This window comes from Chionomys nivalis, assembly GCF_950005125.1.
Source record: "Chionomys nivalis chromosome 23 unlocalized genomic scaffold, mChiNiv1.1 SUPER_23_unloc_1, whole genome shotgun sequence".
NCBI lineage: Eukaryota > Metazoa > Chordata > Mammalia > Rodentia > Cricetidae > Chionomys > Chionomys nivalis.
In genome coordinates, this window is record NW_026646869.1 from 1,425,909 (window position 1) to 1,443,401 (window position 17,493).

At 47.9% G+C, this 17,493-nt stretch overlaps 1 protein-coding gene across 2 annotated transcripts; it reads left to right on the forward strand.

Annotated features, from left to right (window-relative positions):
• The first annotated feature begins 4,046 nt into the window (after positions 1–4,046).
• On the forward strand, positions 4,047–17,139 carry Izumo2 (IZUMO family member 2). 2 transcript variants are annotated; one of them, XM_057761119.1, is made up of 7 exons: positions 4,047–4,278; positions 4,360–4,434; positions 5,747–5,833; positions 6,019–6,039; positions 8,414–8,494; positions 11,981–12,104; positions 17,097–17,139. In XM_057761119.1, exons 1-7 carry the CDS (start codon positions 4,047–4,049, stop codon positions 17,137–17,139), a joined length of 663 nt encoding a protein of 220 aa, XP_057617102.1. The 2 variants fall into 2 exon arrangements, with proteins under 2 accessions (XP_057617102.1, XP_057617103.1); XM_057761120.1 differs by lacking the exon at positions 8,414–8,494.
• Positions 17,140–17,493: the final 354 nt, after the last annotated feature.

A 17,493-nucleotide genomic window follows, 5' to 3' on the forward strand; every position in this document is an offset into this window, starting at 1 on the left:
ACAACCACACTACGCTGCCTGGGACAAACCCGTTTCTATTCATCTACGTGCTGCCCAGAAGCTCCTAGGTTTTACTGATGAGATTAACTCGATGGCACTCAACATGGAGCAAGACGTTCCACATAAAACCTGAGAGAGCTCAAAAAAAGATTCTAAACACACAAAAGCGGAGTTAAACGCGGCTTCTTGGTAACCACTTTTTCTACAGTGGGTTCTGTTTGCTGGCGGTGAGCAGAAGCATGGCTCCTTTAAGAGATCGCTTACCCACTCAACCTTAGCAGCAAAAACTGGGAGGCTTTTTAGAGGCCCCACTACCAGATACTTAAATGGGGTTCATAAGCAGCGGATGACTACTTGGTGGCGGTGTGGGCCCAGAAACTTCCCAGAGTTGTGGCAATAACGTTGGCTCACTGGCACCTCCACCATGAAGCTAGGCTCTTAGAACAAAGGAATGGGGCAGAGCCCTAAGTTGCCACATCGGTCCTAGACATTCTGCTTAGCAGTTTAAAGACTCATGTGGTCAGCAAAAGACAGAGATATGCAATAAGACAGGTTCAGACAAGAAAAAAATAAACCTCTAAATGAGTTACAGTGTGTGTGTGTGTGTGTGTGTGTGTGTGTGTGTGTGTGTGTGTGTAGGCTTGGGATGGTGGGGAACCTTATTAGCCAATCATCTTTAAGGGGCGGGTCTCAGTTAAGGCGTGGGTTTCACTGGGACCCAGGGTAAAACATGTGCACCTCCAGGTGCACTCTCTCTGCACCTTTTCCCACGGGACATGGCTGTGCTTGGATTTCTCATTTCCTGTTTCCTGAGTTTTCCCCTTATAATAAATAAGTATAATTGTTTTACCCTTAGCTAGCCTGGTTATTTCAACACTTGGCGCCCAACGATCAGATATAGAATTCCAGGCCTTAGGCGTCTGCTGGGTGCGGTGCGACGTTCGACCCGCGCTGCCTCTCTCAGTCCACCTTAGCCATGGCTTGTGCGCACAGCTAGTCGTTCATTTGGGCATAGAATTCTTGCGCAGCATCCCTGAGGAACGGCGGTTCTTTATATTTTCTCATTAAACACCTCAGAGCTGTACAGTTGCGGGGGGACCAGGGTGCCTGAGGACTTGGAGCCACTCTGGGTTCAGTTTTTCCAAGCTGCAGAAATTCAGGAGAGACGTGGGCTTCCCTGGTCTGAGCCAGCTGTTCTGCGCCTTCTAATAATTTGTCTGCATTTGCTATTCTACTGCTCGCAACTGCTGACCAATCAGGGACTACCGCGGAGCACACAGTCTGTGATTTATACTAAATAACTGCTTTTAATCTGAGCATATCTTTTAGCATTGAACTCTAAAATCAGATTCAGTCCAGCCACGAGGCTCCAACTGCACCACGACACCTACTGGCAGGTAATGGTTATTGCACCTACTCCAGCTAACTAAACCAAAGGTAAGATTTAATACCGAAAATATTAATTATAAATTTATAATTTAAAAGGGCAATATGGTGGACAACATAACCATCCAGGGTTTCGGTAGCCTTTTTACTTATACCATGTATGAAGTCATATAAGACTCACCAAGATAGAATAGATAATGGAGTATTTTCTCTTACTTTGTAAAATGATAATGAACTAGACATTGTTAATGTAATTGTTGCCTGCATATATTTGTATATAGTTATTGTACTAATTTTATCTAGTTTTACTATGTTAGTTAAAACCTTCACTTCTTATTTAGACAAAAAGGGGGAAATGCTGTGTGATACTTTGTGTTCTGACAAATAGAGCTTGCTGGGAGTCAGAGCAAGCTACTAGCTACCATAGAGGCCTGGAGGTCTGTCCAGAGAGGAGACAAGAAGTGCTAAGGTGACGCAGAGAGAGACTCTAGGCCTTTTGGACAGAGGAACAGAAGAGGTGGGAAGTCACTGGTGGCTGCCCCATTGCTTCTCCAATCCTTCAGGTTTTTACCCCGATATCTGATTCCTGGCTTTTATTAATAAGATTAACTAGATTTACACTGCCCCGAACCATTATCTCTTCAACCCTGAAGTTCAGTGTTAAACATTTTTAATTACATGTGTATGGGGGAGGGGCACATGTCACGTGAATGTTAGGTCAGAGGGCAACTTTTAGAGAGTCAGTTCTGGCCTTCCACCATGTGACCTGGAGATTAAACCCAGGTCCTCAGGCTTGAGGACCCACTGAACCATCTCACTGGCCCCTTCAACTTTTAAAAGTTCAGTTACAATTAGGTAACTAAAGATGTGAGAGTGATGCATGCCTGTAATTCATGATTTCAGGAGGCTGGGGCAGGAGGACTGGGAAGTCAAAGTCATTATCAGAAAAATATAGAGTTCAAAACCAGCCTGGGCTACATGACACACTTGTAGAATATTATTTTAAGGTGTGTGACTTTTGTTTATGCTGCATTTGTTGAACTCTGTGAAGCTGTGATTCTTTGCCTGTCTAAAAGACCTGCTGGTCTAATAAAGAGCTGAACGGCCAATAGCAAGGCAGGAGCAAGGATAGGCAGGGCTGGCAGGCAGAGACTGTGACTAGAAGGAGAAATGAGCACAGGGGGATCAAGAGAGCAAGGAGAGGGGGTATCAGGGGCAGCTATGCAGCCTGTAGCAGTTGGAGCACGGGGCCCCCTTGTTCCATCCCACCTGGCTAGCTTAACCCCCAAATAACCACATGGAAATTGTATTAATTAGATTACTGTTTGGCCCATCCGCTCTAACCTCTTACTGGCTAACTCTCACATCTTGAATAACCCATTTCTATTCATGTGTATCACCACTTGGCTGTGGCTTACGGGCATGAGTCTAGCCAGTGTCCTTCTTGGGCAGGAGAATCATGGCATCTGCCACACTTCCCTTCTTCCCAGCATTCTGTTCTGTCTACTCCACCCACCTAAGTGCTGCCCTATCAAAAGGCCAAGGCAGCTTCTTTATTCAACCAATGAAATCAACACAAACACAGAAGGACCTCCTACACCAGCACCAGCCACAGAGTCAGAGTGAAAGTAAGACACACAGAAGTAAGACAAGGAGAAACCCAGAGGCAAAGGGTAGATGGGATGGATGATTTAAGAAAAACTGGCAACGGCTGGCCAGTGGTGGCGCACGCCTTTAATCCCAGCACTCGGGAGGCAGAGGCAGGCAGATCTCTGTGAGTTCGAGGTCAGCCTGGTCTACAAGAGCTAATTCCAGGACAGGAACCAAAAGCTGTGGAGAAACCCTGTCTCGAAAAATCAAAAAAAAAAAAAAAAAAAAAAAAAAAAAAAAAAAAAAAAAAAAAAAAAGAAAAGAAAAGAAAAGAAAGAAAAGAAAAGAAAGAAAAGAAAGAAAAAGAAAAAGAAAGAAAAGAAAAACTGGCAAAAAACAAGCCAAGGCTGGGTATCATAACTAATAAGCCTCAGTGCACGGTTTTTGGGGAGCTGTATGGCTACCCCCCCAAAAGCCAAAAAAGTCAGGGGAGGAAAACATCACACAACACAATCTTAGAAGAGAAATAGAGAGGGAGAGAGATGGGGAAGACTGGAGAAAGGAAGAAAAGGAGAAACAGGGTGAGGGTGGGCCTGGGAGGACTGGGGGTCGGGAATGAATATGATCAAAATACATTGCATGCTTATGTGAAATTCTCAAATACACACACACACACACATATGACAAGGTCTCACTATGTAGCCATGGCTGTCCTATAACTCACTATGTAGACCAGGCTCACCTAGAACTCACGGAGATCCGCCTGCCTCTGCCTTCATAGTGGTAGGATTAAAGGTATGCACTACCACACCTGGCCTCAAAATTTTTAATATTTTTAAGAGAGAAGGAGGATAAAGAAAGAAAAATGAAGAAAAAAGAAGGAAAGAAAATCTGTTAAATTAGTGAATTTAAATGACAGGAGAACTGGATGCTTCCGTCTTAGGATCTTGGGGACTGCAGCAGCATCCAGCAGATGCTCAAAAAGTGTGTTAAGTGACTGAATTCCAGAGTTCTGGATACATCTTGAGAGCATTCTGGGACCTCCCCTGTGATGTCACAAAGCCCCCACCATGCCTCTGGCCTTGGCCCTGGCGCTTCTGTGCAGCCTGAGCGGTCCAGGGGGCTGGGGCTGCCTGCAATGCGACCAGTTGGTGCAAGGTGCGCTCAGCCAGCTGCACGCGGCCATCATTCCCAAGCGCTTCCACCTGGAAGAGCTGCAGGCGCGCGCGCAGGCTCTGCTGCTGGGCATGGAGGGGTCTTTCTTCAGGGACTACGCCACGAACGCATTCGTGGGGAAAGTGGGTGTGTGCTTGGGTGCTTGGGGGAGAGGCCGGGGCAGGGGTGGACCTTCTGATGTGACGCAGCCTCCCTTCTGGTCTGCAGGTGTGGATAACCTGGAGAACGTGGCGACCTCCTTCACAAACCAGACCCAGTACATAAAGGCCAACTCTCTGACAGGTAGGAGACCCTTCTGCCACCTCCTGGGCTCCCTTTCCGCACTCCCACACGTCTCCCCTGGGTAGCTAACAAAGGCCTGTGTCCTTTACTGTGAGGCAGATGTTTGAGATTCCCGTTTCGGAGAGGGAGAAAAGCTGAGGCTCAGAGAGGCCAGGTGAGCAGAGTCCCACCTAGTGGAAGGTGTATGCGGGACACTCCCATCTCCACGATGCCCATCACAAGGGGTGATCAGCCACACACTTGTTTTCTTGTGCTTCTCAGACACTACGGTTTTTATAAACGGAGAGTTTGTTGAGAGTTTCCTGTTGAAGACTACAATTCCCAGCTTCTTTTTTTTTCTTTTCTTTTCTTTTTTTTTTTTTTTTTTTTTTTTTTTGGATTTTCGAAACAGGGTTTCTCTGCAGCTTTTGGTTCCTGTCCTGGAACTAGCTCTTGTAGACCAGGCTGGCCTCGAACTCACAGAGATCAGCCTGCCTCTGCCTCCCGAGTGCTGGGATTTTAAAGGCGTGCGCCACCACCACCCGGCCTTTCCAGCTTCTTTTGCAGACTACGGAAATCATTTCTGCCGCATAAAAGTCCCATCTTCCTTGTAGGCATTCGGGCCGTCTGCGGTCTCGCAGTCAATAAACATAGTTCCACCTAAGGTCAGACCAAGCCTCTCTATCCTTCTGCCTTTCTTCTCTCTACAGCTGCTTTCCAAGTAATCTAACATCTGCAGTAACCTTTCCACCAGTCTACCCCGAGCCTGTCATTCTAGCGACTCAGGAAGCTCAGGCAGGAGGACCGTGACTTAGAATTCCGCCCCAGTTAGAGTGAGTTCAAGGCCAACCGTGCAGCTCTCTCCATGCGCCAGGAGTCGCCAGGACCAGCTGGTTTTTCAATCACACACAGTCCGCGCACATATTTTCATTCCCAAACAATTAGGAGCCTGGCAGAATTCAGATTCTTTGTGACATTAGAACCGTTATTTTTGCAAAGAACCAAAATGAAAATCTCTAAAATCTGGGGCGGGTTTTTTTCTTTCTTTCTTTCTTTCTTTTTTAAAATTTAACGTGTATGGATGTTTTTGCCTGCATGTATTTTGTGCCATGTGTGCAGTACCTGTGGGGGTCAGAAGAGGGCACCAGATCCCCCTGAGACTGCAGTTAGAGATGGTTGTGAATCACCATGTGGGTACTGGGAACTGAACGTAGGTCCTTTGTAAGAGCAGCCAGTGCTCTTAATCCCTGAGCCATCTCTGCAGCCCAGTTTAGTCATTCTGCAAGTGGTTCAAGTGGAGCTCGGCACTGATGAGCACCTGTTCCCTCTTCAGATGGTCCTCTGCTGGAAGAGCTGGTGAGCCTCAGGGAACATGCCATCAAGGAACTTAAGAAAGCATTAAAAGCCTATGAAGTAAAAGGTGTCTTCCCAGCCTCCCTAACACAGTCCCTACCCTCCCAAAGTCCTCCCCTGTGACTCCCAGCATCCCCGTCACGCCAGTGTTCCTTCCCCTTCTTCCCCAGATCTGCCCCTTCCCTCTCTTCCTCCCTTCTGAAGCCACCCCCATGTCTCCATGACACTCATACCAGTTCTTTTCTCTTTCAGCCTGCGACCACAAAGTTTGTCGTGAGTCCTGCTTTTCCTGTCCCCCCACACACCTATTCCCCGTTCCTCTCAAATCAAACCCTGACGCCACACGTCATGTGTGCATGCGCACATGCATGCACGCCTTTGGAAGCCAGAGGCCTCCTGACACCTTGAGTGCCATGCCCCAGTAACCATCTACCTGTTGTTTTTAGTTATTTTTTAAAAAAATTTGCATGTGTGTTTTCATGAAGGGATGTTCAGCCCATGCGGTGCCCATGGAGCCCAAATGGGGGTGTGAGGTCCCCTGGAACTGGAGCTGCAGATGCCTGGGAGCCACCCTGTAGGTGCTAGGACCTGAGCTTGGGTCTTGTGCAAGATTAGGAAAGTGTTTTAACTTCTGAGCCCTCTTTGGCCCCCACCTTGGTTTGTGAGACAGGTCTCTTAGCGTCACGAAACTCGCTGAGTAGTTTGGTTATCCAGTGCTTTCAGGATCCCCTGCCTCTGTCTCCTCAGAGCTGAAATTAGAAGCAGTACCTGCCATGTTCAACTTTTCTGTTCTAAGCATCTTATCCACTGGGCTTTTTCTGTCTCCCCTCCCCCATTATTTCTTCTCCTCCTCCTGCTCCTCCTCCTGCTCCTATTCCTCCCTCCTCCTCCTCCTGCTCCTCCCTCCTCCAGTTCTCACTCTATAACCCATGCTGACCTAGAACTCATGACAGTCCTCCTGCCTCAGCCTCAGCAGTGCTGGTATTTCAAGAGTCACCACGTTAACCTCAAGACTTGTTTGTTTGTTTTTACATTTTATTAGGATGTGTTATGCATAGCACATATGTGGAGGTCAGAAGAAAGCCTCCCTATGGGTCTCTAGGATTGAACTCAGGTCACCAGTCTTGGCGGCCGGCACCTTTTCCAGCTGTCCCATCTCACTGGCACCTGCAGCTGTGGTGCCATAGGGCGTGTGGCATTGACAAATTCCACATCTCAATGGCTCAACATGATAAATGCTCTCCCAGGTACATCCGGTGGGGAGTCCTGTAGCTCTTCCTGTAGCTCTTCAAACTTTCACTGCCTCCATGCTGATGGCCTACACTGGCCTCGGGAACTAGGGAAGCACACAGGAAGTTTTGTGCCTAGCATGACCCACCATAGTTCATTTTACTTTGATTCAGTATAGCACATTGGGTGCAAGTCCCCACAAAGGATCCTGGGAAATGTCTTCCTGCTTGCACAGGAAGAGGAGGAGCCAGGTGGAAAGGATCCTGGGAAATGTCTTCCCGCTTGCACAGGAAGAGGAGGAGCCAGGTGAACCGGCACCATGCCCACCTTTGCCAGATGAGGCTCCAAGACTGGAAAGTAGCAGATGCAAAAATCAGTAACTGTTGAGGTTGATAAAATGGCTCAGGAGGTAAAGGTGCTTGCTACCACGCTCGAGTTCAGTCCTCAGACCCCAGGCGATGGAAGAACAGATTCACAAGGGTTGTTTTCTGAGCTCCATGCATGCACACAACATAAGATGAGAAATGACAGCAACAAAAAGAATGCTTGGTTAAGTGCCTACAAATGGGAAGAAACAGGCGGCTGTCCCAGATCTGCGAGGCTGAGGCAAGAGAATTTTAAGTTCAAGTCTAATGTGAGTAACTTAGCAAAATGCTGTCTCAGGTTTTAAAAAAAAATAGCGGACTTTGTGGTGTAGACCAGTGGTGGAGCCTCTACCTAGGATCCCCCAGTGAGGGGCTGGGGTGTGGCTCAGTGGTAGAGCATCTGCCTAGAATCCCCCAGTGAGGGGCTGGGGTGTGGCTCAGAGGTAGAGCCCCTGCCTAGAATCCCCCAGTGAGGGGCTGGGGTGTGGCTCAGTGGTAGAGCCCCTGCCTAGAATCCCCCAGTGAGGGACTGGGGTGTGGCTCAGTGGTAGAGCCCCTGCCTAGAATCCCCCAGTGAGGGGCTGGGGTGTGGCTCAGTGGTAGAGCCCCTGCCTAATACTCAACACCTTGAATTCAGTGCTTAGCACCACCCCCAGTATCTATGATCAGAACCAGAGAATTGAGCCACATGGCCTATGGAAATTCCATTTAACTCTTTGATGATAGAAAAATCATTTCTGGAGCTGGGAGTGGTGGCGCACACCTCTAATCCTTCACTCAAGAGGCAGAGGCAGGCAGATCTCTGAGTTCAAGACCTGCCTGGTCTACAGAGTGAGTTCCAGGACAACCAGGGCCACAGAGAAAAACTGCCTCAAAAAAAATCAAAAAAAAAAAAAAAAAAGGATGAAAAAAATCATTTGTCACATAAACCATCTGTGCTGGGCAGTGACTTTCCAACCTTCAGTGGCTCGGGGACCCCATCTCCTTTCTGCCTTGTTCCCTCCCTGCGCTTGGGGTCGGCTTTTCTCCACGTCTCCTTTTCCCCTGCTCAGACTTGCTCAAGGAGGAGGTCATGGACTGTTTCTACTGCAAGAAGATCGCCCCCAGATGCATCAAGGAGAAGTACTGCTATGGTAAGCTGCGGGTCTGGAAAAGGCAGGGGTGCTGTGTGAGAGGCAGTCGGGGACTTCAAGTCCTTGGCCTTGTGGAGGTAGATTTCAAGGCTCCCCGTCAGCACTTGGGACGTTGAGGCAGGAGGATCCGGAGTTCAAGGCCAGCCTGAGCTACAGTAGCTCTAGTCTACAAACCCAGCCCGGGGTAGGGTTGAAGAGATGAGTAAATTCCTGAAGCTCACTGACCTGCCTTGGTGAATTTGCAAGTACTAGGTTCAGTGAGAGACCCTACATCAAAATCAGAGCGGAGAGGAATTGAAGAAGACACTTGACATTGATCTCTGGCACACACACAAATCATTAAACAAATCATTTGCATCGTTAATCAAATCATTTGCATCATTAAACAAATGTTGCACAGCATAAACAAATGTAACACATCTTTAACTACCATTCTATAACAGGTATCCTCAGACATGGAAAGCATAGAAAGACTGACTGGATCCATCGTTCCCACAGACACATGCAGCCTCACAGCAGAGAGCAGTGTCCACCCTCCTGGACATTGTACCTGCTCTTCCTACTCTCACTGTTCCCCTCCCTCCATCTAGGTCTCAAAGCCATGGCTTCAGGGAGGCTCCCCAGTGACACCTCCAAAATATCACCTTCCATCCAACTGCATCTACACCCCTCTACCTCTGTTTTATCCATTGTTTTATGCTATTATTGTTATGTTGATTTTATTCTAGTTTAAAGATGTATTTTTAAGAGCTACAGACAATTGTGAGCCACTATGTGGGTGCTGGGAATCAGGCCTTCCCCTGGAAGAGCAGCCGGTGCTCCTACCCACTGAGCCATCTCTCCCTATATACCCTATTCTGTTGCTGTGAAGAGACACCATGACCACAGCAGCCCCTATAACAGAAAGCATTGAATTGGGACTTATTTATAGCTTCAGAAGTTTAGGCCATTGTCATCATTTAGGCCATTGCCATTCAAGCCACCACACGCCACTCCCTGGCCCCCCATTGGCCTGTAGTCCTGTCACAATGCAAAATGCATGCTCCAATCCAAAAGCCCGCATAGTCTGTAATAGTATCAGCGTTGTTTAAAAGGCCAAAGTCTCTTCTGGGAGGCAGGCAATCTCTTAACTGTAACTCCCTGGAAAATAAGAACAAAAGAGCAGATCACACACTTCAACATCCCGTGGCCCAGGACACACATCACTGTTCCAGAAGGGAGGAAAGGGAGCATAGTGAGGAGAGACTGGACTAAAGTAAGACCAAAACCAAACTCCAAACTCTGCAGCTCCATGTCTGACGTGAAAACGCTCTTCAGATCCCGCCTTTCAGCTTTGTTGACTGTAACTCACTTCTTTATCTTGGGCTGGTTCCACTCCCTGTCAGCAGCTTTCCCCTGACTCTGGGGGTCTTCAAGGCAACCCAGGCTTGACCTTCACAGCTTCACGTAACGGCCTCTCTAGGCCTCTGTCTTAGAGTTTCTGTTGCTGTGAAGAGACAGCATAACCACGGCAACACTTATAAAGGAAAACATTTCACTGAGATGGCAGCTCACAGTTCCGAGGTTTTGACCATTATCATCATGGTAGGAGCATGGTGGCGTGCAGGAAGACATGGTGATGGCTACATCTTGAACAGAAGGCAACAGACACTGAATGAACCTTAAACAAATGAGACCTCAAAGGCTTCCCCCACAATGCCAACTTCCTTCAACAAGACCACAGCCCCCAATAGCGCCACTCCCTGTGAGCTTATGGATCCAGTTACATTCAGACTTCCACAGCCTCCACTCACGGTCAGCCCTGACACATGCCTGCCCTCAGCAACTTTCCTTAGCCACGGAGGGAAGTTCCCTAACCCCTTCCTTCTTGCTTTGATTCTAAATGCTGAACCACATGGCTGAATCTGCCCAGTTCTGCTGCTTGCTGGAGCTTGAAGCTGGCTTCTTCGTTCAAATACACTTCTATTTTTTTCCCTAAGGTTTACTTATTTATTACATATACAGTGTTCTGCCTGCATGTATGCCTGCACACCAAAAGAGGGCACCAAATTTCATTATAGATGGTTGTGAGCCACCATGTGGTTGCTGGGAATTGAACTCAGGACCTCTGGAAGAGCAGCCAGTGATCGTAACCGCTGAGCCATCTCTCCAGCCCCTCAAATACACTTTAATCGGCCATAGCTTCCTTCATGGCTTAAGCTTTTCTTCAATTCCGCTTCACAGATTGAAAGCTTAGGTGGGCAGGGTGTGCCCTGAGCTCAAAATGCCTCATTCCATTTTATCAGGCTTTTCTTTAACCTTTTAATCTCCTTGAGCACCGCACACAGCTTCATTCCACTTCCTGGTGCTTTTTTTTTTTAATATTTATTTATTTATTATGTATGCAATATTCTGTCTGTGTGTATGTCTGCAGGCCAGAAGAGGGCACCAGACCTCATTACAGATGGTTGTGAGCCACCATGTGGTTGCTGGGAATTGAACTCAGGACCTTTGGAAGAGCAGGCAGTGCCCTTAACCTCTGAGCCACCTCTCCAGCCCCTTCTTGGTGCTTCTTTTCTCCTCAAGCTGCACTTTCCATATTTTCCCTTGCTCAGCTACTCCTTTTCACTGTAGGTCTGCATAAGTGTGGTCACTGTGACCGGCTAATTCTAGGCTGTCTTGAACTCTCCTTCACCAACACCGTTAGCTCAGAACTCTTCAATTTAACCTCAGGCAGAATTTTTTTTGGACAAGGGCAGACAGTAGCCACATTCTTTGCCAAAATATCACAAGAAGAGTTTCTAGGCCATTTCTTAATATTCTCCTCTGAAACCTCTTGGGGCAGGCTGTCATAATCTCTCAGCACCACGGTCTTCCACACTCCTACTAGTATAGCCTATTAAACCCACTTAAAGCATTCAACTGCTTTCTTAATCCAAAGCCTCAAGGTCCACATTCCACCAACAAACTGTATGGTCAGGCCTGTCACAGCAATATCCCACTCCCTGCTACCAACTTCTGTTAGTGTTCTATTGATATGAAGAGACACCATGACCATGGCAACTCTTAATTTAAGAAAGCATTTAATTGGGGCTGGCTTTTATTTCAGAGGTTTAGTCCCTTATCATCATGGTGGGCCATGGTCCTGGAGAAGGAGACTCTCTCTCTCTCTTTTCTTTCCTCCTTTTTAAGAGATAAGGTCTCACTATAGCCCAGACTGTCCTCGGCTTAGAGTAGACCTCCTGTCTCAGTGTCCCAAGTGTGTTAGACGACAGTTGTGAGCCACCTCACCCAGTTCTTTTCTTGGGTTTGGATCCAACTTCTTGCCTCCTTCCCATATCCAACAAGAAGTGAGGTTTGCTTACCCCTGATTTTTGGCTGGGCTGTAGTGTTTGCCATGGTGAATGGTACTTCAGAGCACTGGGTGGTGAACAAGATGAACAGGTGGGGTGGAGGAGGTTACAGAGGGTGTCAGGTTGGCACTGAGTTCCACTTCCAACTGCCCAGTGGATGGACAGCCCCGCATGGCTCTCAAGTTCCAGTCTGACAGCAAGCTGAGGAACATGGTGTTGGTGGGCAACTTGGTGGCCATAGGACTGGCTATCCTAGCCTTCGTGGTCATCCTGATCGCGTAAGTCACCCCTAACCCTCTAAGTCCCTCAAACATGGACACCACCCAGGTGTGGTGATCCTCTACTCTGACCTCAGCACTTGGGAGGCTTGAAGCGGGGGGATGGCTATAAGTTCAAAGCCAGTCTGAGAAACACAACAAGATGCTATCTCAGAGTGTGGGGAGAGGTGGGGATGTGGCTCAGTTGGTAATTGCCTGGTATGGTAGAAGGCATGGGTTTGATCCCCAGTACTAGATAAATCAGGTGTAATGTCACAATCTTGTCATCACCACACTTGGGAGGTGGAGGAAGAGGATTAGACATTCATCCTTGGCCAAACAGTTGAGTTTGAGGCCAGCCTGGGCTACATGAGAGCCTGTCTCAAAAAAGGAAAGCGAAATGGGGTAGGGGAGTAAGGAGGAAAGAAAAGGTGGATGCATAAAGGGGTCTTTCTTTGGTCCAGCTCCCATCACTATGTCCTTCAGTACCCCTCCTGAAGGCGGTGACTGCTCATTCGTTTCCTGGCTGCCCAGACTCAAATAATAACACAGAAACTGTATTAACATATAGTTATCAATATTATAATATAATAATTATATTAACATGTAGAAATTAATAACACTGCTCGGCTTATTAACTCAAGCTTCTTATTAACTAATTCTTACATATTAAATTAACCCATTTCTTTTTTTGTGTTTTGTGTTTTTGTTTTTCAAGACAGGGTTTCTCTGTAGCTTTGGCTGTCCTGGAACTAGCTCTTGTAGACCAGGCTGGCGTCGAACTCACAGAGATCCACCTGCCTCTGCCTCCCAAGTGCTGGGATTAAAGGCATGCGCCACCACTGCCCGGCCAAATTAACCCATTTCTTTTAAGCTGTGTATCACCACGTGGCTGTGGCGTGCCTGCAAGTTTCTGTCCAGTGTCTGTCTCTTTCAGCAGCCACATGGTGTCTCCCTGACTCCGCCTTCCTTTTCCTCTGTCTCTGCTTGGAATTCCCACCTTGCTCTATTCTGCGCTGTCATAGGCCCAAGCAGCTTCTTTATTCATTAACCAATAAAAGCAACACGTGTGCAGAAGGACTTCCCACACCACCCGCCCACTTTTTTTCTTCTCTTTCCTCCTTTCTCACCCTCTTTTTTTTATTTTATTTATTTATTTATTTTTTTTTTTGGTTTTTCGAGACAGGGTTTCTCTGTGGCTTTGGAGCCTGTCCTGGAACTAGCTCTGTAGACCAGGCTGGTCTCGAACTCACAGAGATCCGCCTGCCTCTGCCTCCCGAGTGCTGGGATTAAAGGCGTGCGCCACCATCGCCCGGCTTCTCACCCTCTTTTTTAAAACTTTTTTCTTACTGGTTTGTCAAGACAGGGTTTCTCTGTGTAGCCCTAGCCAGCCTGAGACTGACTTTGTAGACCTTGAACAGGTCCACCTGCCTCTGCCTCCTGAGTGCCAGGATTAAAGGCATGCATCACTACTACCAGTGAGATATTATTTTTAATTATGCATATATTTGTATGTATGTATGGGGAGCCCATGGACACCAGCAGGTGTCATAGGATTCCTGTTAGCTAGAGTTGAGGTAGTCGTGAGCTACCGTGTAGGCACTGAGAACCAAACTTGGGTTCTCTGTAAGAGCAGTAAGTACTCTGAACCCCTGAACCCTCAGCTCTTCTGTCCCTCTCGTTCCCACCTTTCTCCCTGTACCCCTCATTTTCTATATCCCTCACCCCTAAGTCACAAGCGACTGAAGTTCTCCAGTTTTATTTCCTCTCTTTATGAGTCCCTTCTTCCATTAAAAGGAGGATGGAGCTGGGCAGTGGTGGTGCACACCTTTAGTCCCAGCACGTGGGAGGCAGAGGCAGGAGGATCTCTGTGAGTTTGCCAGCCTGGTCTACAGAGTTCCAGACCAGCCAGAGATACATAGTGAGACTTTGTCTGAAAAATTTTTTTTTTTAAAAAGTGAATGTATTGCTCAAAGCCACAGTTTGTCCCAGCTGGATTGTGAACAAATATTCACAGCATTGTCATTGAAGTACCCATCTGTTAAACTTTTAAGACAATATCTCACTATGTAAATAAGGCTGCCCTGGAGTTTGCTTGGTAGACCAGACTCTCCAGTGCTGGGATTAAAGCCGGGTGTTACCATGCCCAGTTGTTAATGTTTTGAGACAGGGTCTCAAGTACCCCAGGCTAACTTGGAACTAACTCATCTTCTGCCTCAGACTTCTTAGTGCTGGGATGGCAATTATTAGTCTGGCATTAATAACGAAATTTAACAGCTCATGCTACATAGCCAGGGCACACAGGAGGGCACCTCTATCTATGAGATTGCTTAGAGCTACAGAAATTTATTCTTTGCAGTGCTGGGGAGTATGACTCAAAGGTAGAGCATCTGCCTAGCATTCCCCCAGTGAGGGGCTGGGTGTGACTCAGAGGTAAAGCCCCTGCCTAGAATCCCCCAGTGAGGGACTGGGAGTGTGACTCAGTGGTAGAGCATCTGCCTAGAATCCCTCAGTGAGGGGCTAGGGTGTGACTCAGAGGTAGAGCATCTGTCTAGAATCCCCCAGTGAGGAGCTGGGTGTGACTCAGTGGTAGAGCCCCTGCCTAGAATCCCCCAGTGAGGGGCTGGGGTGTGGCTCAGTGGTAGAATATTTGAGCAGCATGTCTGAGGCCTATGTTCAATTCCTTCCACTTGAAGTCATTATCTGGGGATGTCCAGATGGCTCAGTGGATAAAGCCAATTGCCTGATAACTCAGGTGCTCCCACATGTCCTCTGACTTCCACATGCATGCCATAGCAGCCACACTCAAACACACAGAAAAATAAATGAGTAAATAAATGTAAAACATGTAACTGTGCAGGCAAGATGCCCTATGTCATGAGTTGGCAGGTGTGGATTGCTTAGTCCATGCCTGTCTCTCAGCTGCCTTTAGCGGCTGGCAACCCTGGACATTCCTGAGCTTGTGTCTTCCAGCCAAGCTTTGCTTCTGACTTCAGATTCCAAATGACTGGGTTAACCACTTCCATCGAAGGGAAGTGAACAGAAGTCCCTGGTGGGTAGGAGGGAAGAAGGCCATGCTGGGAAAATGAAATTGAAGTATCACAGCTGCAGTTTGGTGACTAGAGATTTGCATTCAAACAGCAGAGGACCTGGAGTAGTGGTGGGCACCACGAGCAGGTGAACAGTCCTGTCAGGGTGTGGTAGTTAGTCTCAGCCTGCCTCTACAAGGTGATGCGAAGATGTCCATGTGCTCGTGAGAACAAGCCTTTCCCGTGAGATCACTGCTGCTCTGTGTGCTCATCAGGGACGAATATTTTTTCCCCAAAATTTTGGAGACAGGGTTTCTCTGTGTAACTGCCCTGGCTGTCTTGGAACTCACTTTGTAGACCAGGCTGGCCTCAAACTCACAGAGATGCACCTGCGTCTGCCTCCCGAGTGCCAGGATTAAAGATGTGCGCCATCACTACCTGGCTTTGGGCTGATATTTTGACTTTGATTTTGATGTGTACAGAGATGTGCACCATGTGCCTGCCTAGTGCCCTCAGAGACCAGAAGAGGCCACTGGATCCCCTGGGACTGGAGTTACAAATGGTTGTGAGCCATCATATAGGTGGAGGGAACCAAACCTGTGTCCCCTGGAAGAGAATTAACGCTCTTAACTGCTGAGCCGCCTCCCTGCCACATTCCTGTTTTCCAAGGAGACCAAAGGCTCAGAACCTGACTGGAGAGACCTCTGGGGTGGGCTGGGATGGGACACTAAACAGCTGGCAGTAGATTTGTGTCTTCAATTTGTGAACTGCCACGTGAGTGCTGGGAATTGAACTCAGGTCCTCTGGAAGAGCAGTCAGTGCTCTTGACAGCTGAAGCATCTCCCCAGCCATCGTGTCTCCAGTGTGTAAGTGGGAGAGACAGGGTCTGAGCAGGTTCTAGAGAGATAATCCCTGAGATTAGCCCTATGTGCACGGGTAGGCAGGGAAGCAACGGAGATGAATGAAAACCAAAGGAAGCCAGGTTTTCATCTTACTCTGTTTTGTTCTATTTGGATCTTGGGGGCGGGGTCTCATGTAGCCCAGGCTAGTCTAAAAATCACAGTGTAGCTGAGAATGACCTGCCCCAACTGTCTAGGTTACTACCTTGCCTCGCTGAGTTGGCGCTGGAGGTGGGCTGCAGGCTTTCAGTGCTCAAGCCCTTTACCCACCGAGTCCCATCTGCAGCCTCATGTCATCTGGGCCCAGCCAGTGACATCTAAGCTTCCATCCATCAGGTGGGCTTTTATTTTCTCCCTGAGACACAGTGAGCATTACCTTTCTCATACAATGATACCAGTGTTTGGATACAGCCCCAACTTAAACTCGGGATGATGTCAGCTTGTCTTAATTATCCTGTAAAGACTGTTTCCCGAATAAGGCCACTTGGGCAAGAGCTGGGTATTGAGAAGTGGGAGACAGCTTGGCGGGATGCTGTTGAATCATGGTACTCTGATCTGTCCTTCTGTCTCCTTCTGTCCGTCCTGTCCATCCTTACTCCTGGATCCCATGATTCCACATTCTCCCAGTCCTGACCAGAAACTAGCAATGATTCTGGCTGAGCCCCTGGTGTGTGTGTTTCAGTTCCATCCTGCCATCTAGCTATCTATATCTACCTACCTATTGTTTTGTGTGTGTGTGTGTGTGTGTGTGTCTGCATGTCTGTCTGTCTGTCTATTGTGTACACACATGCATGCCAGGACAGGCATGTGGAGATCAGAGGACAACTCTCTAGAATCTGTTCTCATTGTCAGTCATCTGGGTCCTGGGGATCAAATTCAGATTGGCAGACTTATTGGCAGCTTGCTTTACCTTCTAGGCCAACTCGCATCCTCAGGTTTTAGGCTTTTTGAGATATGGTCTCACTGTGCCCAAGGCTAGCCTGGTTCTCAGGACAGTCCCCTTGTCTCAGCCTCCCAAGTGCCATGATCACAGGCGTATGCACCTGGCCCATTTTAACCTCTTCCTTTTCCTTCTGTCTGTCCAGGGCTTGTACTTACAGACAAAACCGAAAACTCCTGCTGAAGTAGGCCAGGGACTTTGGTGTTTGTAAAAGGAAAATACATTTAATAAAATCAATGACAATCCTTAGTGTCTGCCCATTCCATGTGGACACTCGGACCTTTGGTTCAATAGGTACTCTGAGAGGTACTGGGCATTGGACACCCTGCCTAGTGTGCTAGGCAGGCAGTCCACCCCAGGTAGAGCCCCAGCTTGGTTTACCTTTTTTGGTGGGGGGAGGGGGAGTGTCTTTTTTTTTTTTTTTTTTTTTAAAGACAGGGTGTGACGGTTAGTGTTGTCAACTTGACAGAATCTAGAATCACATGGAAGATGGGCCTCTGGGCATGCTATGACGGATGTTATTTTGAGTCCATAAATTGAGG